This window comes from Dipodomys merriami, unplaced genomic scaffold (genome assembly GCF_024711535.1).
Source record: "Dipodomys merriami isolate MVZ:Mamm:240054 unplaced genomic scaffold, mDipMer1.0.p SCAF_24, whole genome shotgun sequence".
Lineage (NCBI taxonomy): Eukaryota > Metazoa > Chordata > Mammalia > Rodentia > Heteromyidae > Dipodomys > Dipodomys merriami.
Genome location: NW_027203826.1, coordinates 1,105,966 through 1,126,775, shown reverse-complemented (window position 1 = coordinate 1,126,775; position 20,810 = coordinate 1,105,966). Strand labels below are relative to the sequence as shown.

The following is a 20,810-nucleotide window of genomic DNA, read 5'->3' as shown; positions in this document are numbered from 1 at the left end:
GCTCTGTCTTTGGTAAAAGTATTCATATTTTAAGTATTCTGCTATTAAAGGGAATTTGGCTGTTTTTTTTCCTGCTTTATTTCATCATTGTAATATAGCTTTAAAATACTTTAACCCTTGGGTGCAGGTGGTTCACATTTTAATTTTAGCTACTTGAGGAGAGATCTGAGACACATTATCAATGTTTGAAGCCAGTCTGGGCCGAAAAGTCCTAAATACTCTATCTCATTAACCAGTAAGCTCAGCAGTGTGGCTCAAGTGGTAGAGGACCAACCATGAGTAAAAACACTGAGTATGAAAACTTGAGTTCAAATCCTAGTACAGGCACGCACAAAAAAAAGATTTTGTTAGCACAATGATATTATTTGCCATTCTATTTTTTTTTTTTTTTTTTTTTTTTGTCATGGGGCTTGAACTCTGGGCCTGGGTGCTATCTTCAGCTCAAGGCTACAATTCTACCACTTGAACCACAGTGACACTTCCGGTTTTCTGCCCAGTCTGGCTTTCAACCACAATCCTCAGATCTCAGCCTCCTGAGTAGCTAGGATTATGGGTGTGAGCTACTGGTGTCCAACTTTCCACTTGTTCTTTTTCTAAATATTTTCACTAAATGATACATATATATATATTTCTATTTCTACTTCATTTTACAACTGTATTACTAGCTAACATTAGTTGGCACAGTGAATACTAGATAAATATTAAATGAATGGGTCAATAAAGAAACTTTGGGTTTACTGCAATCTAGACACTGTACTTAGTGCTCCTTGCTTGAATCATGTTAGTCCTTACAATTTCTGCATGTCATAGGTATTCCAATGAGAAATTGAGGTTTAGGAGGAGGTTAATTTGTCTAATACCACTCAATTTACAAATGATGGAGCTGAAATTAGAGCTTCAATCTATTATGCTGAATCCTAGGTGCTTAACTTCAGTGTAATACTTCTCTTAGTAATAGTATGATTTATTCAGTTCTTTTACTTTAAACAGGAAGAAGAGAATTTATCCAAAGATTAAAACTTGAAGCAACCCTAAATGTGCATGATGGCTGTGTAAGTAATGGTTCATTGTCAACTATGAAGAATTTTAATAATGTATTTAAATGTTTGATGAAATACTGTAATCCTCCTAGAAGGGATTATAACTAATAAAATGGGAGAATAAATAAATAGATAAAAATATGAAGCCAGGCACCTTTGGCTCACACCTGTAATCCTAGCTACTCAGGGGCTGGGAATGTGTCTTAGTTGTAGAGTGCTTGCCTAGTATGCATGAAGCACTTGTTTTGATTCCTCTGTACCACATAAACAGAAAAAGCCAGAAGTTGTACTGTGGCTCAAGAGCTAGAGTGCTAGTCTTAAGCAAAAGAAGCTCGGGGCCATTGCCCAGGTCCTGAGTCCAAGTCCCAGGACTGGCAAAAACCCAAACGTACCAAATCTAAAAGTTACTCGGGAGGCTGAGATCTGAGGATCTCTGAGAGAAAAGTCCCCATTAGACTCTTATCTACAATTAACTACTCAAAAACCTAAAGTGACAGTTACTCAAGTGGTAGAGCGCTAGCTTTCAGCACAAAGAAACTCAGGGACAGCGCCGAGTCCCTGAGTTCAAGCCCCACAACTGAAAAAAAAAAGCAAATATATGTAAACTTAGAAAAGTGTTCTCAACATTTTTCAAGTGCAGTATAGTTTTCTAAAACCTTTAGAAGGCTTCCATCTTATTCACTCTACAAAATTGCTTTTTTGAAAATTATTGGTAACCTTCGTGCCTTCCTATCTAGTAGTCACTTCTCAGAGACTTATCTATGTTAAATATATCCTCTTTTTTTGAGATACTTTTTCTGCAAATAGCATATTATTTTACATTTATTCCTTTCCTTCTGACTCACTGCATCTTCTCTGTCTTCCTCATTGACTCCTCTTCTTTACCTCCAAATGCCAGATGGACAGAAACTATCCTAATGTCTACCTTCTTTTCTCCAGAACTGAGTGATCCTGTCCAATTCCCTAGCTAAAAAAGATATTAATTCCACTGCTTTCCAGAGTACCAGATTTGTATTTGCAGATTTATGTACTAGTTCCAGTTGCATGTCTAATAGGCACTTCAAATTCAACAGGTCTAAAGCAGATAGCTTTTTAATGTTTAAAAGAATAGTTTTAGTGTTACTATAACATGTTGTACAGAAGGCCTACCATTTCATAAATCAGGTTTAAATGTTATTATAACAATATACCTATCACTTCAACTTAGTAATTTTCAAGATTTTTTTGCCACATACTCTTTTCTATTTTACCTTTATTTTTCCCTTGCTGGATTATTTTAAAGCAAATCTCAGATATATCATACCTATATGTACAATTCTGAAAGCAATAGACATTTTTTATATAACCAAATTCTACTATGTATAACTTAACAAGATTGATAGTATATTTTGGTATAATATATAGTCCCTCATTGTTTAAAAGTCTTTTTATAGTTGTTTGTTCAAAAGATGATCTAGGCCAACCCCATATCTTGATTGCTATGCTTCTTAAATTTCTATTCATCTGCAGCAGTGTTTTCCCTTTTGTACCCTGCCAGTGACTTGTTTCAGAAATCAGGTCAGTTTTTTTGTGGAATGTTTCACATTAGACTTAATGGATTATTCTTCCAGTGTTATTAAGTTACTGATGAAGTTTGATTACATTCTGATTTCACTGTATTGGCAGGAATAGGTATAGGATAAAATATTTGTTTCATATTTTACTAAATAAAGCAGCACACAATGTTTTGTTGTCCTTTTAATGATCTTATATTTATCATAGGACTGACTTGCCAAAGTAAATACTTAATCTTTTCTAAATTTGCAACTGTCTATTTTAGTAAATAAGATTGTCCGCCGGCGCTGGTGGCTCACGCCTGTAATCCTAGCTACTCAGGAGGCTGAGATCTGAGGATCGCAGTTCAAAGCCAGCCCGGGCAGGAGAGACCGTGAGACTCCTATCTCCAATAAACCACCAGAAAACTGGAAGTGGCGCTGTAGCTCAAGTGGTAGAGTGCTTGCCTTGAGCTGAAGAGCTGAGGGACAGCACCCAGGCCCAGAGTTCAAGCCCCATGACCGACAAAAAAAAAAAAGATTGTCACTCATCTGATACATGCTTAAAATTTTCAAATCATCCTTTACCTTTCTCTTTTTCTAAACTTACATGTTCAGACTATCTACAAATAAATTACACCTGGAATCCATCTACATCTTTGAGGAGTTTATCTAGTTTAAGCTATTCTCATCTTCTTCTGTCTCTGCCTTTTTCTCTCTCTCCCTTCCCTCCCTTCTCCTCCCCTGTCCTTTCTTTTTTTGGCAATGTTGGGAATTAAACTCATGTATGTTAGGCAAGTGTAGTACCACTGAACCCATCTCTAATCTGTCTTGTTTTCTTGCCTGAACTGGTGGAGTATTTTCTTGTTTGGTCTCCTTTATTCTACTTGTGTTTCCTTGTATTATGTCCAACAAATGCTATATTAGGCATGCAGATTAGGTCATGCCATTACTTTTATATCATTTCCTCTACTTTTCCCTCGAGGTAGTAAGATTTACTATATGATTGGCAAAGGCAGAATGATGGAAAACCTTTTTTTGTGAAATAAGCTCAATGGCTTGAGTCTGGTAGGCTGTTTTTTGTTACCCTAGAGAGACAAGTGGACAAGTTAGAGGCTGGCAATTGCTGAAAATCAGAGTGCATTCATTTACAAATTCATTGAAGTATTGTCTATATTATGTTGGTATACTGTTTCATTGCAGAAGGTGATATTGAACATTATATATATATATATATATTATATCCTTTTTATTGTTAAAATACTGTACAGAGGGGTTACAATTACATGGGCAAGATAATGAGTACATTTCTTATCAAGCATTGTAGCCTCCTCTGTTTCCTATTCCCATCTCTTCCCATCCTCCCCTCCCCACGCCTCCCCCCTTCCCCCTCACCCATTTCCCTCCACACATACACCAAAATTGTAAAGTTCATTTTCTGCATAATGGCTTGTACATCTCATTGTTGCAGGGTCCACCTGTACCCTATTTAAACGATTTGTTTTTCCCCTTCCCCTCCACAAATTATACCGACATCAAATACAGTGAAAGCAGGGGTTATACTGTGGGGGAGGGACATACAAAGCAACAAAGAAATAATCTTATAAATGTGTTAGAAACAATCGCATGGAAGAAAAAAAAAACATTTGGATCAAGAAAATGTGGTATATATACACAATGGAATTCTATGCCTCCATCAGAAAGAATGACATTGCCCCAGTTGTTAGGAAATGGAAAGGCTTGGAAAAAACTATATTAAGTGAAGTAAGCCAGGCCCAAAGAAACATAGGTCCCATAGTTTCCCTTATTTGCAATATCTAGTATATGTCTGAGTCAAGCAGAAAAGGTCAGATAAGGTGATGTTAGGGAAATGAACATTACATTTTTAAATTGTGGTTTTGTTTAGCTTTTGAGACATGGTCTTGCTGTGTCACCCAAGATGGTCTGAACTTAAATTCCTCCTGCCCTAAATGCTGGAATTCTACAGGCAAGAGCCATTGTGCCTTTATGTTTTTAAAGAAATGGAGCTATTTTTCTTGATTTCCAGCCACGAAGGAAGTATAGATATGTGAACATGATCAGAATACTTTATATGCACATACTTTTCTTTTTGAACAGTGTTACTCCCCTCCCTTATTTTTTCCCCTTCTGACCTTCCTCTCCCCCCAGTTGTAAAGTTTATTTTCAACATAGTGTCTAGTGAGTATCACTGTTGAATTGGTTAACCCTTTGTCCCACCCTTTCTGTGATTCTCCTTTCCTTCCCCAATCAGACAAACTTATATACAAGACAAAGGGTACAGAAATCAAAAACAGTGACAACCTGGAATAAACCAAAGGGGAAAAAAAAGAAAAAAATAACTGCACACAGTACAATTTTTAAAAAACCTCTTGTTTCCATTTCTTGGAGTTCATTTCCATAAGCATCAAAATGTATCTTTTTTGCTTGGTTTTTTTTTATTCCAGTCCTGGGGCTTGCACTCAGGGTCGGGTGTGCTGTTTCTGACCTATTTTTCTCAAGGCAAGTGCTCTATATGTGCCAATTTAATCATGGTGTTTAATTGTTTTACATATCTGTAGATTTGATTTGCTAATATGTTGTGAGGATTTTTGTATCTATGTTCATGAGACATTGGTCTATAGTTTTTCTTGTAATTTTTTGGTTTTGGTACTAGGTTATTGCTAGATTAATAGAATGAGCTAGGAATTTATTTCCATTACTTCTGTCTTTAAAAAGTGATTGTAGTTGGGTACTGGAAGCTTATATCTCTAATCCTAGCTACTCAGGAGGCTGATATCTGAGGATCATGGTTCAAAGCCAACCTTGTCAAGAAAGTCTCTGAGATGCTTGCTGTCAGCTAACCACCAAAAGCCAGAAGTGGAGCTGAGACTCAAATGGGAGAGTACTAGCCTTGGAAAAAAAAATCAGGGACAGTGCCCAGGTCCTAAATTCAAGCACATGACTGGTGTGTGTGTGTGTGTGTGTGAGTGTGTGTGCGCGTGCGCGCATGCACATGTACATACACACACACAATTGTCTTTACTAATTTTAACTTCTTTGAAAACTAATCTTTTTCTGCCTCTATTACTCTCCCTCTTTCTTGTTATCTCTCATCCACACACAAAAAAGTGTAGTGCATTGGTAAGACTACTTTCTTAAATGTTTGATAATTTGATTATTGAATCCATTTCCTGTTTTAGAAGGTTATTAATTCAACTTGAGAATCTAATTGTCTTTTTTTAATATGTTTTGGCAGGTTGCATTTTCAAGGAATTGGTCCATATTATCCAAGTTAACAAATATGTGGGTATTAAGTTACTACCCTTTAAATATTCATGGGTTCTGTAGTGATAGCCCCACTTACATTTTGGATAATGACAACTTGTGTCTTCTCTCTTAGCTTGGCTAAAATCTTAATTTATTGATCTTTTCAATGAACAAGCTTTTTTAAAAAAGTTAAGTTTTTTATTGTGAAAATACTGTACAAAGGGGTTACAGTTACATGAGCAAGGTAATGAATGCATTTCTTATCCAGCATTGTTGCCTCCTCCTTCCTACCATCCTTCCCGCCCCCCCCCCCCCTCGCCTAAATTGTAAAGTTCATTTTTGACATAGCGTCTTGTACATCTCATTGTTGCAACGGGTCAATCTGTATCCCTATTTAAACAATTTGTTTCTTCCCTTCCCCTCCCCAAATTATACCAACATCAAATACAAGGAAAACAGGGGTTATACTGTGGGGGAGGGAGCCCCAGCAATCCCACTTTTGGGCATTTAGCCAAATGATCACAAACAAGACCATACTAAAGCTACCAGCACAAATATGTTTATTGCAGCATTATTTACCATAGCTAAAATATGGAACCAACCCAGATGTCCCTCAGCAGATGAATGGATCAAGAAAATGTGGTATATATACACAATGGAATTCTATGCCTCCATCAGAAAGAATGACATTGCCCCATTTGTTAGGAAATGGAAAAACTTGGAAAAAATTATATTAAGTGAAGTAAGCCAGGCCCAAAGAAACATAGGGCTTGATTTTTTTTAAGCCAGCCTGACAATTAGTCTTTTATTGGTACATTTAGCTCATTGACATTTGAAATTATTTTGAAGTGTGTAGTTGGATTAAAGTATGCATTTTATATGCTACTTTTTATTTTCTGCCGTTGTTTTTTGTTACTTTTTTGTCTTTTACTCTTTTCTGCCTTTTGTGGTTGTGTGTATGTGCGTGCATGTGCATGCACATGCATGTGAATGCTGGTACTGGGGCTTGAACTCAGGCTGGTCCCTTAGCTCTTTCACTCAAGGTGAGTGTTTTACCATTTGAGCCACAGCTCCACTTCTAGCTTTTTGGTGATTAATTGGCAATGAGTCTTATGCACCTTCTTGGCAGAGCTGATTGGAACCACAGTGCTCAGATATCCTGAGTAGCCAGGATTACAAACATGGGCCACCAAGGCTCTGCCTTTTGTGGTTTTAATTGAGCATTTTATGCAATTTCATTTCTTCCTTTCCTTTGCTTATCAGTTGCTTGTTTGTTTGTTTATTATTTTGGGTTACTGGAATTTGAACTCAGGGCTTTGTTCTTGCCTGACTATAGCATGAGATCTCTTGCTTTAATTTTCAGATGGAGTCTCATTTTTTTTCCTTACGTGATTTGAACTAGATTCTCCACTACTTAGGCCCTCTCTTGTAGCTGTGATGTCAGGTTATTTGTTGAGATGAGGGTGTCACTTTTTGCCCGGCATAGCCAGTGAATGTGTATTCTCTTGATCTTTACTTTTTGAGTAGCTGGGATTACAGATGTGAGCCTCTGTGCCTGGCCAATTATAATATTTTTTTAAAAAAAGAAATAAAAAAAACTTTTAGTAGTTACTCAAGAATGTAATAGTTAACTCAGGTATAGTGCTTTTAATTCAGTGGTATTTGCTTACCTAGCATGCTTAGCTACCTGGGTTTGAGTCTCAGCACCAAAAGAAAAATAATAGTTTTTTAGTATACACATAAAACTAATCTAAGTGTCTTTCATTTCAAATAATTTTATATTGCTTTATAGGTAATATGAGTCCTAAATCCTCCCTGCTGTACTTTGAATAATTGATGTTACTTGTTTCATTTTGGTAAGCATACAAATACATAAGTATGTATAACTCAAAATATTATTTTGAATAATACTGTTTATTACGAATAGCATATTTTTATTTTCCCTACTCCTTCAGAGTACTTCCGTCCTTATGCAGATCCAGGTTTCTGACCTATATATTCCCTTTTTAAGAGAATATCTTGCAATATAGTTTTCCTGGCCACAAATTCCCTCAATGTTTATATGAGAATATCTTTATTTCATCTTTAATTATGAAAGATAACTTCAAGGGGTACCAAATTCTTGGTTGATGTTTTATTTTCTTTCAACACTTTAAGTGTTTTATTGCACTTTCTTTTTGGTTGTATAATTTCTAAGAGGTGAGATATAATTTTTATTTCTCCATTGATAAGGCATTTCCCTTTCTCCCTTCTAAGGTTTCTTCCAGAATTAAAAAAAATTATTTCTTTAATTTGAAAATACATGGTTAGGTGAAGCTTTTTTAGTACTTATTCTGTTAAGTGTTCTCAGTTTTCTGAATTTCTGGTTTGCTGTTTGACACTAATTTGGAAGTAGTTCTCCGTCATTGTTATTTCAGATATTTCTTGTTTTTTCTTTCACTTCTGATATTCCTATTATGTATAAATTATACCTTTTGTACTCGCCTAAATCTTTTGATACTCTGTTATTTTTAGCCTTAGTTTTCTTTGCTTTTCACTTTTGTAGGTTGATAAGTCTTTATAGTCAGATATTTTTTCTTTAACTGCATTCAATCTGCTAATAAACCTATCAAAATGAGTCTTCTATTCTGTTACAGTGTTTTTGGTCTCTTAACTTTTTAAAAATTCTTACTTAGATTTTCTCTCTCTGCTTTGCATTGCCCATCTGTTCTTAAATTTTGTCTACTTTATCTGGTAGAGCCCTTTTCACATTAGTCATAACTGTTTCAAATTCCTGATCTGTTGTATTTGACAGCCCTGCTATATTTGGTTCTTATGCATGTCCTGACTTTTTAAATTGTAATTTTTACCTTTTAGTATTATGAATGATAATATTGTTAATGTCTGTGCTTTATAAACAGGTAAAAAGAATTATTATAAATAGATTGTTAGTAATATGGCAGTAAGGGACCAGAAGAAGGTATATATATGTCCTGTTTTTAGATCTCTGTCTTTTATTTTCCTGTGTTTCTGATCTGTGAGCTTCAGTGTAGATTCTTGGTCCTCTCTTCCCCTTTAGTTGAGATAAAATAGTAGTAGTGTGGGTTAGCAGTGAATATTTTCTTTCCATTATTGGGAAGGTTAGAACTGGCTTGTGTGTAGGATATGTCTTTCTCTTTCTCAGGTTATTTACAGATAAAACTTACTGATAAAACCATAGGCAGATCAATGGTATGGTTAAATAGCTTCTTTTGAGAGCAGAATTTGCTAAGAATGAATAGCTTTGGGTATTTAAAATGGTTCTTTGCAGAAAATGCAGTGGCATTTTTCTCTGAAATTTCCTGTGAGAACCTGGTTGAGACCCTGATGTTCAAACTTGAGAAAAGATGTCTCTTATAAATAGGTTCTCTGAACCTAGATCTCCTTGGCACAGGCCGAAATTTTCTTAATAGAGACCCAGAAACACAACAAATCAAAGAAAGGTTGGACAAATGGGATTGCATGAAATTGCAGAGCTTCTGCATGGCAAAGGACAATCTGTGAGCTTGGATTGGGAGAAGATCTTCACTAGCCATACAATGCACAAGGGTCTCATATCTAAAATATACCTGGAACTCAAAAAATTAAATCCCCCCAAAACAAATCCTCAAAGAAACAACTGCCCAATAAATAAGTGGGCTAAAGATGTAAAGAGAAATGCTCAACCTCTCTAGCCATGAAAGAAATGCAAATCAAAACTACATTGAGATACCACCTCACCACAGTTAGAATGGCTATAATCAAGAACTCTAATAACAACAGATGCTGGAAGGGATGTGGACAGAAGGGAACCCTTGCATTGCTGGTAGGAGTGTAAGCTTGTTCAACCACTTTGGAAAGCAGTATGGAGATTCCTCAAAAGACTCCACATAGAGCTCCCCTATGACCCAGCAATCCCACTTTTGAGCATTTACCTAAATGTTCACAAACAAGACCATACTAAAGCTACCAGCACAACTATGTTTATTGCAGCATTATTTACCATAACTAAAATATGGAACCAACCCAGATGCCCCTCAATAGATGAATGGATCAAGAAAATGTGGCATATATGCATAATGGAATTCTATGCCTCCATCAGAAAGAATGACATTGCCCCATTTGTTAGGAAATGGAAAAACTTGGAGAAAGTGAAGTAAGCCAGGCTCAAAGAAACATAGGTCCCATGGTTTCCCTTATTTGCAATAACTAGTATATGTCTGAGACAAGCAGAAAAGGTCAGATAAGTTGACGTGAGCTGAAATGAACCCCAAGATAAGGACTAAAATGTTTTTTTTTTCTTGCTATTGTTTCTAACATATTTATAAGATGATTTCTTTGTTGCTGTGTATGTCCCCCCTGCCCCCACGGTATAACCCGTTTTCCTTGTATTTGATGTTGGTATAATTTGTGGAGGGGAAGAGAAAAAACAAATTGTTGAAATAGTGATACAGGTGGACCCATTGCAGCAATGAGATGTACAAGACATTATGGCGAAAAACGAACTTTACAACTTTGGTGTGTATGGGGGGAGGGGACAAAGGAGGATGCAACAATGCTTGATAAGAAATGTACTCATTACCTTGCTCATGTACTTGTAACCCCTCTGTATGGTATTTTCACAATATAAATAAATATGTTTTCTGGAGTTTTTTTTGTTTTTTGTTTTTGTTTTTGTCATTCGTGGGGCTTGAAATCTGGGCCTGGGCACTGTGCCATATCCAGTTTTCTGAGTGGTTTATTGGCGATAAGAGTGTCATGGACTTTCCTGCCCAGGCTGGTTTTGAACCACAATTCTCAGATCTCTGCCTCCTGAATAGCTAGGATTACAGGTATACCTACCAACAACTGGTTGTTTTTTTTTTTTTTTTTTTTTTTTTATTGTGAAACTGCTATACAGAGGGATTACAATTACATGGGCAAGATAACCGGCTGGTTTGTTTGTTTGTTTGTTTTAAATAATCATATGTGTTCTTTCCAAATGTTTAGCAGTGCATCAGTTGTACTTCATGTTTTCCTGCCTCAACAGTTTTTCACTGAAGTCTTTAAATCCTTGGCTTCTGTAAACTAAGACTCCCTGTATTCACTTATTGATCTTAGTGGTTAGTGTCTTGTCCTCCTCAGACTACAGATTTTTTTGGTTATGCTGAGATTTGAATTCAGAGCCTAACACTTCCTAGGCAGGTGCTCTCATCTTTTTTTCTTTGCACTGGTAATTTTTGAGATATAATCTTGCTTTCTGCTCAGGAATACATGTGGAGACACATGCAACTATACTCAGCATCTTTTCCTTTGAGATGGAGTCTCACAGACTCTTCTGCCCAGATTGGCCTGGAACCTTGATCCTCCTAATCAGTCTCCTACGTAGTTCAATGAAAAGATATATACCACTGGGTTGATTTATATATGTTGAGAAGGAATCTCACAAACATTTCTACCTGGGCTGGCCTTGAACCTCTATCCTCCCATTCTCATCCTCCTAAATAGCTAAGATTGCAGGTATGAACCACTGACACCCAGCTTCAACTTCTGCTTAATGTTATGATGGAGTGGTGATTTCCTTCTGGAACTTAGAACTGAAGTATCTTTTTTTCAATGAGTAACTCTTAAACCCTTTTTATCATAAACATAATCATAATCTTTCTTATCATTAATGATATGAATTGTGTATCATCAGGTAAGTGAAAGATAATATATTTTCTTTTATATACCATCTGCTGATATTTCTTTTTTACTTTTTTTAGGTTAATACAATCTGTTGGAATGACACAGGGGAATATATTTTATCTGGCTCAGATGACACCAAGTTAGTAATTAGTAATCCTTACAGCAGAAAGGTAAAGTGGTTTAAATATCTATAATCTGGGGCTGAGAAGGAGGCTCAGTGGTAGAGTGCTTGCCTGGCATGCATGAGGCCCTGGGTTCAATTCCTCAGCACCACATAAGCAGGAAAAAAAAAGCCGGAAGTGGTGCTATGGCTCAAGTGGTAGCGTGCTAGCCTTGAGCTGAAGAGCTGAGGGACAGCGCCCAGGCCCAGAGTTCAGGCCCCACAACCAGACCCAAAATAAAATAAAATAAATAAATAAATAAATAAATAAATATCTATAATTTAATGAGAAAAAAATCAAGAAGCTAGAAAAGTAGTAGCTGCAAAATATCATGGGATGGGCATTTATAATATATATCTTGTTTAAAGTTAATTTTCAATTTAGAAGTTATATTTATAACTTTCAGTTTTCTTAGGGATATGTAAGATTTTAATCATCCTTAGAATCTAGATAATTTATCCATGTGTTTAATGATTGCCACTGATATCATTATTTCAATGACATTGTTTGGGTAAAATAAACCCCATAAAACTCCAAAGAAAAAGCTTTTTAGTTTATACTATTTGTGAAGCAAAGGTCTCTCCAAATTACGTACTTCCTTTTGTATTTAAAAGTAGTTTGAGATGAAAATATTGGCGAGAGAATTAATAATGCCAATTATTTACATTTGACTACTAGTTTTCCAAAACAGTTTTGAGTCTTGGTAAACCTTGTTCAAATTTGTATATACTGACATTCTTCCCATAGCTTCAGTTTTGTAAACATTCAACTTTAGTATATTTGAAACATTTAGAAAGGAGTATTAAAAGTATTAAAGGAGGACTTTTATAAGGCCTTTTAAGGGGATAATAAAAAATACTAATCTTAATTTAGGCACTTAAAAAGAACTTGTCTTAACTGCATATTATTTTAATACATTTGCTTTTACCATTAATTTTTACTTTAGGAATAAAACTTAAACTTTGAAGTGTGCTATGCTCATGCCTGTAATCTTATATACTAGGCAGATAGAGATGGGGTGAATTACAGTTTGAGTGAGCCTGGGCAAAAAGTTTGAGTGACTCTATTTCAATCAATAAAATGCTGGATGTGATTGCACCCACCTACTATAAATGATTTGATTGATGGAAAGTGAGCCACAGAGTCTGTTACTGTCCTCACTTAATCAAGTAAATTGGAATTGGTAGTTTAGTATAATTTCAAATTGAATTTTCCATATGAATAAAGTTGAATATTATTTCTTATTTTTAAGGGTTATTTGTGTATCTTTGGATTGTGTCCAGGCCTTTTACCATTTAAAAAAAAATCAAGACTTGTTGGTTTTCCTCTCAATTTTTAAGGGTTACTATCGGGAATTAGTCCTTATCTGTTAATTTATGTTGCAAATATTAAAGTACTAATTTTAAACTTTGTCACGGTTATGCTGTTTTAAATATAATTAATTGGAAGTGGTACTGTGACTTAAGTGGTAGAGTGCTAACCTTCAGCATGAAGATGCTCAAAGATGACACCTAGGCCCTGAGTTCAAACACCAGGATGGGTGTGAGTGTGTGTGTGTGTGTGTGTGTGTGTGTGTGTGTGTGTGTGTGTGTGTGTGTGTGTGTGTGTGTGTGTGTGTGTGTACATATATATATATGTATATATATGGAATTGGATGTTGAAATTTCTGATGTTGCCTTATTTTTACTATGTCATTATTTTGATTTTGAGTTATTTAAGATCAATTTTGTTTCTCCATCCTAAAAGAGAATAAGTTAATCACTTAGTATTATATATAGCCAGTTTCAAAAATCAGTCTAAATAATTCCACCTTCCTTTTATTTGTGGTACTAGACTTAGCCTTGAACTTGCTAGGCTATACTAATCTACCACTTGAACATATTCTCAGCTACAGTTCTTTCTTATACTAAGATTTTATGAATGAGTAAAATATACATTATGTGTGTGTGTGTATGTGTGTGTGTATCTGTACAAGTACGTGTGTGTGCATACACTACTCCTGGGCCTTGAACTCAGGGCCTCACATACTCACTCTACTTTTTTGTTCATGACTGATACTATACCACTTGAGCCATGCCTTCACTGTTGACTTTGGTGGTTAATTGGAGATGAGTCTCATAGATTTGTTTGCCCAGGTTGAATCTGAATCTATCCTCACATCTCAGCATTCTGATCTTAGCTAGGATTATAGGCATGAATCACCAGTGTTTGACAGTATTTGCCTTTTATGACACTTATTTCAGTTGATGGTAATTATTTCAACTCAGGTCAATTTTTGTTTGTAAACTTCTGTTTTTTTCCTAACTATAATAGTTTAAATTACACTTTTGTTGAAATGAGAATATTAAAGAGCATTTGCTACTGATTATATATTAAATATGTATGTTTCTTCATAGGAAACATAATTACCATGAACTGTCTCTATTCAGGTTTTGACAACAATTCGTTCGGGACATCGAGCAAATATATTTAGTGCAAAATTCTTACCATGTACAAATGATAAGCAAATTATATCCTGCTCTGGAGATGGAGTGATATTTTATACTAATGTTGAACAAGATGTAGAAACTAACAGACAGTGTCAATTTACGTGTCATTATGGAACTACCTATGAGGTAGGATATTATGATTATTATATATGTGTAAAGGTGTAGTGTGTATATGTAAATGTATACATGTGCATATATATACATGTTTGTGTACATGAACCCATACATAGAAATTATTGGCAGACTATTTCAGCAAAACGTTTGAAAAAATTCATCTTCATAGATTTGTGAATAAGATGTATTAGTATTATAAGTTGGATTTGTAACATATTTTTAACTATGTGATTTTGTAGTAATTTTTGCCCTCTGAAACACTTTTATCTCATTGCCTTGCATAAAGTCATTGCTAACATCTTTAGTACATAAGTTTGTTTTCTGTTGCTAATAACACAGTACCACAGACTGGGTAAAGGGTAATTTTTTGGAGCAGAATTGCGATTTGAACTTGTGGTTTTGTGCTTACTAGACAAACTACCATTTGAGCCATGCCCTAGGTCTTTGGTAAATTAAGGAAAATGAATTTATTTTGACTCATGGTTGTAGTACGCAAGATGGAGGGGCTGCATCTAAGGATGGCCAACTTCTTTGGCAAAGTTCTGAGATGGTGCCACATCACATGTCAAGAGATAGCCTCTACAAGCATGTGTGCATGTGTGCACATGTGTATATGTGCTAGGGTCTCTTCTTTTTCTTATAAAGCCAGCAGAATTTAATCAGGGAGGGTGTACCCTAAAACCTTTTTTAATCCTAATTATACCTCTCAGAGCCCTACCTGTATTCTTAATATTTCAGAATGTGAATTAATTCTTAACATACCAAGCCTTTGGGACACACACTCAAACCATATCCTGGGATTACAAGCACAGAAAACCACACCTAGCATCTTTTACATTGAGACAGAATCTGGTAGAATTTCTGCTTAGAGTCACCTAGAATTGTAATCTTTTTTTTTTTTATTATTTTGCTTGAACTCTTTTGGCTCAAGGCTAGCAGTCTACCACTTGAGCCATAGAGCCATTTCTGGCTTTTTCTGTTTATGTGGTACTGAGGAATTGAACCAGGGCTTCATGCATGCTAGGCAAACACTCTACCACTAAGCTACATTCTTACACCCGGAATTGTAATCTTCCTAATCTCAGCTTCCACATAATTTCAGATGACAACTATAAGCCACTGGTACCCAGTTCTCAACACTATTCTTTTTTGCTTTTGTTTTCTTATTTTTTTCTCTAGTTTTTGTACCAAGCTTCTTTTGCTGAACAAATGCTTCTATTTGTAAAAGTCATCTATGTTGTGCACAAGTAGAAGTCTCTTTTTTTTGGCAGTGGTTGGGCTTCTACTGGGCTTGAGCTCAGGGCCAGGGCTCTATCCTTCTACTACTTGAGCCACAGCTGCACTTTTTCCAGCTTTTTGGTAGCTAATTGAAGGTAAGAGTCTCATGAATTTTCCTCCTGGGCTGGCTTCAAAATGTGATTCTCAGACCTTAGCCCACTGAGTAGCTAGGATTATAGGTGTGAGCCACTAATGCCTAGCATAATTTACCCATTTTTATTGTTGTATAGTGTTCTATTGCATAGATATATGCTTTACCAGCTATATTGTTGATGAAAAATTGAAGATTTAATTTTCCAGTTTAGAAAACATTCCTTTGCATACAGAACTACACATATTTTTAGGGAGTATAAATTAGAGTAAGAGTTACTTGGGCCTGGTACCTGTGGCTCACACCTATAATCCTAGCTACTTAGGAGGCTGAGATCTGAGGATCACTGTTCAAAACCATCTGGGGCAGGAAAGTCAGTGAGACTCTTATCTCCAGTAAACCACTAGAAAACCAGAAGTGGTGCTGTGGCTCAAGTGGTAGAGAGCTAGCTTTGAGCTGAAGAGCTCAGGGACAGCGCCCAGGCCCAGAGTTCAAGTCTCACAACCGATTTTTTTAAATTGTTTTAGCAATAATGCCAAATAATTGGGAAACTATGTGATACTAACTATATTGTCACCAACAACATATAAAAGTTTGTATTGCAGCTCATCTTTGCCAATAATGTCTTACTTTTTTTTTTTTAGAAGATACAGATTATCATCTTAATGTGGTTTCAACTTGCTGAATTTCATTGATGATACTGCTTAGATTGAGCATCTGCTCATATATTTATTGGTTATTTGGATATATTCTTGTGAAGTATATGTTTTGATCTCTGCCTATTTTTTTAATTAGATTACCGATCCTATTTATTTTATTATTATTATTTTTTTTTTTTTGGGTCCGGTCGTGGGGCCTGAACTCTGGGCCTGGGTGCTGTCACCTCAGCTCTTCAGCTCAAGGCTAGCACTCTACCACTTGAGCCACAGCGCCACTTCCGGCTTTTTGTCTTTTTTCTTACGTTGTAATGAGGAATTGAACCCAGGGCCTCAGGCATACAAGGCAAGCACTCTACCACTGAGCCACCTTCCCAGCCCCTTATTTTATTATTTTCTATTTATGACAGTTTCCTGTATCTCTTGTTTTACTTTGTGGTAATATCTTCACTCTCTTGAGTTTAGTCTTTTGATTAAAAGAACTACTTAATATTTTTGTAAGCTGGTCTTTTCTTTATGATTAGTAGCTTTGCAGGCTGGCAATAAATATTTTATTCCAAAGTTGGGAATATATTTTTCTGTTTTCTCTTTTGGAGATTATATTGCTTTTTTTCCCCCAGTATTTAGATCTGCATTCCGTCCGGGTTTGATTTTTGTTATAGTTTGGCATAATTGTCCTTTTTTCCCCCCAGATGACATAATGCTCATGTGTTGAAGGCTGTAAATTCAGAGGTGACTGGATCCTGAGAATATCTTACTTAATTGATTAATCTGTTGGTGAATTCATAACCGAACATAAATTAGATATGAGGTGGAGCCTGGATGGAGGAAACAGGCTCACATATGAGGGGCCTATTTAACTTTGTGTGTGTTTGTGTGTGTTTGTGTGTGTATGTGTGTGTGTGTGTGTGTGTGTGTGTGTACGTGTATGTGTGCATGTAGGTTGGTTCTTGGTCTTGAACTTAGAGCCAGCCTGAGTGCTGTCCCTGAGCATTTTTGTTTAAAGCTAGCAGTCTACCACTTGAGCCATATGTCCACTTCCGGATTTTGTGGCACTTAATTGGAAATCATACTTTCCTGCCTGGGCTGGCTTGGAACCATGATCCTCAGATCTAGTCTCCTAATTAGCTAGGATTATAGGCATGAGCCACAGGTCCCATGGCTTGCCTTTTTTTCTCTTTTTTCCTTTATTTATTTATTTATTTTTGGCTGGTTCTGGGGCTTCAACTTGGTTTGGATATTGTCCCTGAAGCTCTTTGTGCTTAAGGCTCTACTACTTGAACCAGAGCAACACTTCTGGCTTTTTTTGAGGAGTTTATGGAAGATAAGAGTCTTACCCAGTCTAGCTTTGAACTATGATCCTCGTATCTCAGCCTCCGAATAGCTGGATTGCAGGCATGAACCTCCAGTGCCCACCATCATTTTTAAATTGCATTTTTTTGTTTTCCACTTACAGAAGTTTATTGTATATTCCTTTGTCAAATGTATGATTTGTGAATATTTTCACCTGTTCCATAGGTTGCCTTTTTATTTTGTTGATTTTTATGTTTGGTATAATCCTATTTGTCAATTTTTTTTCTTTTGTTACATTTGTAACATTTGTTACATTTGTTACATACATTATAGCTAAGAAATTATTGGCATCTCCAATGTTAGGAAGGTTTTTCCTATGTTTTCTTCTAGGAATATTATAGTTGGAGGTGTTATGCTTAGGTCTTCATTGCAATGTAAGGTATGAAAAGGTCCAACTCTATGATTTTATATATGGAAAGCCAGGTTTTCCTACAATATTTGCTCAATACACTGTTTTTCCCAATGGTATATTATTGGGAATTTTGTTGAAGGTTATTTGATCATGAGTATGTACATTTTATGTGTTATCCTACCCTTTTATAATTTGTTTTTATTAGTTACATTTTTTTAGATCCCACATATACATGAAATCATTCAGTATTTGTTTGTGTTTTGCTTATTTCCTTAGCGTAAGCTTCACCCATTCATCTGTGTTGTCACAAATGGCAGGCTTTCCTTTTTCTTTTTAGACTGAATAATATCCCCTTATGAGTTTATGTTCATATATGCACATACAGAGGAGGCACATTCCTTTATCCATTCATTCATCAATGGACAGGATATTTCCATTTATTGGCTGCTGTGACTAGTGCTCCTATGAGCATGTGTGCAAAGATTTTTTTTTTGAGATAATTTATTTCCTATATAAGTCAGATCCTATAATACTTGGACTTTTTGGAAATTTTCCTTATTGTTTTGCTGTACCAGTTTACATTTCTACTGATAATACATAATGGTTTCCTTCTAGGTGTAGTGGCTTAGGACTGTCATCCCAGTATTTGGAGGCTGAGGTAGGAGGACCTCTAATTCTATTTGAGGTCAGCCTACACTTTGGTTGTTGTATTTTTCTTCTATTATTGGAGCTCTTTTGACTGGGCATTTTATAGTTTTCTTTTTCAGGGTAAAAATCTTGTTATTCATTGTTGCTTGCAAAATTATTATATATATATATATATATATATATATATATATATTTGTCAGTTGTGGGGCTTGAACTCTGGGCTTGGGCGCTGTCCCTCAGCTCTTCAGCTCAAGGTGAGCACTCTACCACTTGAACTACAGTGCGACTTCCGGTTTTCTGGTGGTTTATTGGAGATAGGAATCTCACAGTCTCTCCTGCCCGGGCTGGCTTTGAACCACGATCCTTAGATCTCAGCCTCCTGAGTAGCTGGGATTACAGGCGTGAGCCACTGGCGCCCAGCTTTACAAAATTGTTTTATACAAAGAATAGGCTATACTCTAGTTAGATTTAGCCTAAGAGTGTAGATCTATCATTATATCTATATATCTATATATACAACACACATTTATTCTCATGCAGCATTATTATAAAAATTCTGGAAGTCAGGAGTCTGAAATGAGTCTTAAAAGGGTTGGCAGATATATGTGCCTTCAGGTTTTACCTTGCCAGCTTCTAGATTCCCTTATGTATTTCTTGAATCAAGGGATCCATCTCCAAGTCAGACATTTAGCATTTTTAAATCTTTGTTTGTCTCTCAACATTTTCCATTATTTGTCATCTTCTCTATTTTTTCTTGACTACCCCCTTCCAGTCATAAAGACTCATATTTATATTGGACCAATGTGGGTAATTGAGTGTAATTTCATCATGTCAAGATCCTTACTTAATCACACTCAGAAAGTCTCTTAGCAATGCAAAGTGTTAGTAATATATAGTCATAGGTTCCAGGAATTAGGATGTGAACATGTCTGAGGCACCACTATAATAGAAAATAAAGGTTTCCTAAATAAAATTTTAAAGCATGATATGCATATAGGCTGTAGTACTACCTACAGTCTGTATCTTTACAAAATCACATGTACTCAGAACCAAGAACAACATCCCTAACAGCCCTTTGTGTATAACAGAGGTTCAAAGTAATCACTGTTAAATCTCTTTCAACAGCAGAAGTTATTTTGCCAATTTTTAGAAACTATATTATGGAAATACTATAAATAAATATAGATTCATGTCCTTTTTATTTCTGGCTTCATTTTCACATTAGATTTATTTATGTTGCTGAAGCTGGTATAGTTTGGTTATTGCTATACTAATCTCATATTGTAAGAATTTTTTTGTTTCAGTATTTGGCTCATCCAGTGCCACTATGAACATTCTAATACATGTATCTAGATGATGTATGCAGGTGTTTATTTTATTGAAAAGGCATACATCTAAACTAGTGAATACTAACATATTGTTTTCTATGTAATTGCACCTTTGTATACTCCCATTGACAATACATTTCTGCTTCTCCATGTATTCATCAATAATACGTTTCTTTGATCTTGGCCGTTCCAATGATATTTAGTACTATTTCCTTATGTGTTCATTTGCATTTTTAAAATAATTAATGAATTATATCACTTTGGAGCATATACAATATTTTTTAAACATAGGAACATGTTTTCCACTGTTTGAGTACATAAACCATATATGAAAATATTAAATACCCAAAGACAGAGGAAGAGAACTTTTGGAGACAGAGGTCACAAGAGAACATTAACTGATTGTCTTAAAATCCCTGAATTAGAAGTGGTTACAGAACCATTTAAAATATTCTAATTCTTTAAAAATATTTTATTGTGGAAAAGTGTATGTAACGTTGATTTAAACATTTTTGATTGTACAATTCTGTAACATTAAATAAATTTATGTTGTGATGTAACTGTTACCACCATATAAGATTCTTTTTGAGAAGTGCATTTATTCATTTAAATCATTTCAGCAGCCTTTTAAAAAAGATTAGAGAAGAAAATTTTATCACATATTTGTAATATAGGATAAATTTACTTATAGAAAATATAAAAAATTGATCTTAAGTAGTTTGAATATATCTAGGGGATAATCTTTATTGTAAAAGTTGTTAATATTTTTGAAGAGTTGTTCATATTTTTGAAGTTGTAGTATATCTGAAGTTGTAGTATATCTGAAGTTGTAGTAAT

General features: G+C 35.4%; 1 protein-coding gene across 7 annotated transcripts in view; it reads left to right on the top strand.

Moving 5' to 3' along the window:
• Dcaf6 (DDB1 and CUL4 associated factor 6) overlaps positions 1 to 20,810 on the top strand; it is a 116,878-nt gene that overhangs the window by 15,487 nt on the left and 80,581 nt on the right. For all 7 annotated transcript variants that reach the window (XM_070034141.1, XM_070034140.1, XM_070034145.1 and 4 more), the window contains exons 2-4: positions 991 to 1,052; positions 11,581 to 11,673; positions 14,094 to 14,279. In XM_070034141.1, coding sequence (XP_069890242.1) covers positions 991 to 1,052; positions 11,581 to 11,673; positions 14,094 to 14,279 — 341 coding nt within the window. The remainder of the gene's footprint in view (positions 1 to 990; positions 1,053 to 11,580; positions 11,674 to 14,093; positions 14,280 to 20,810) is intronic.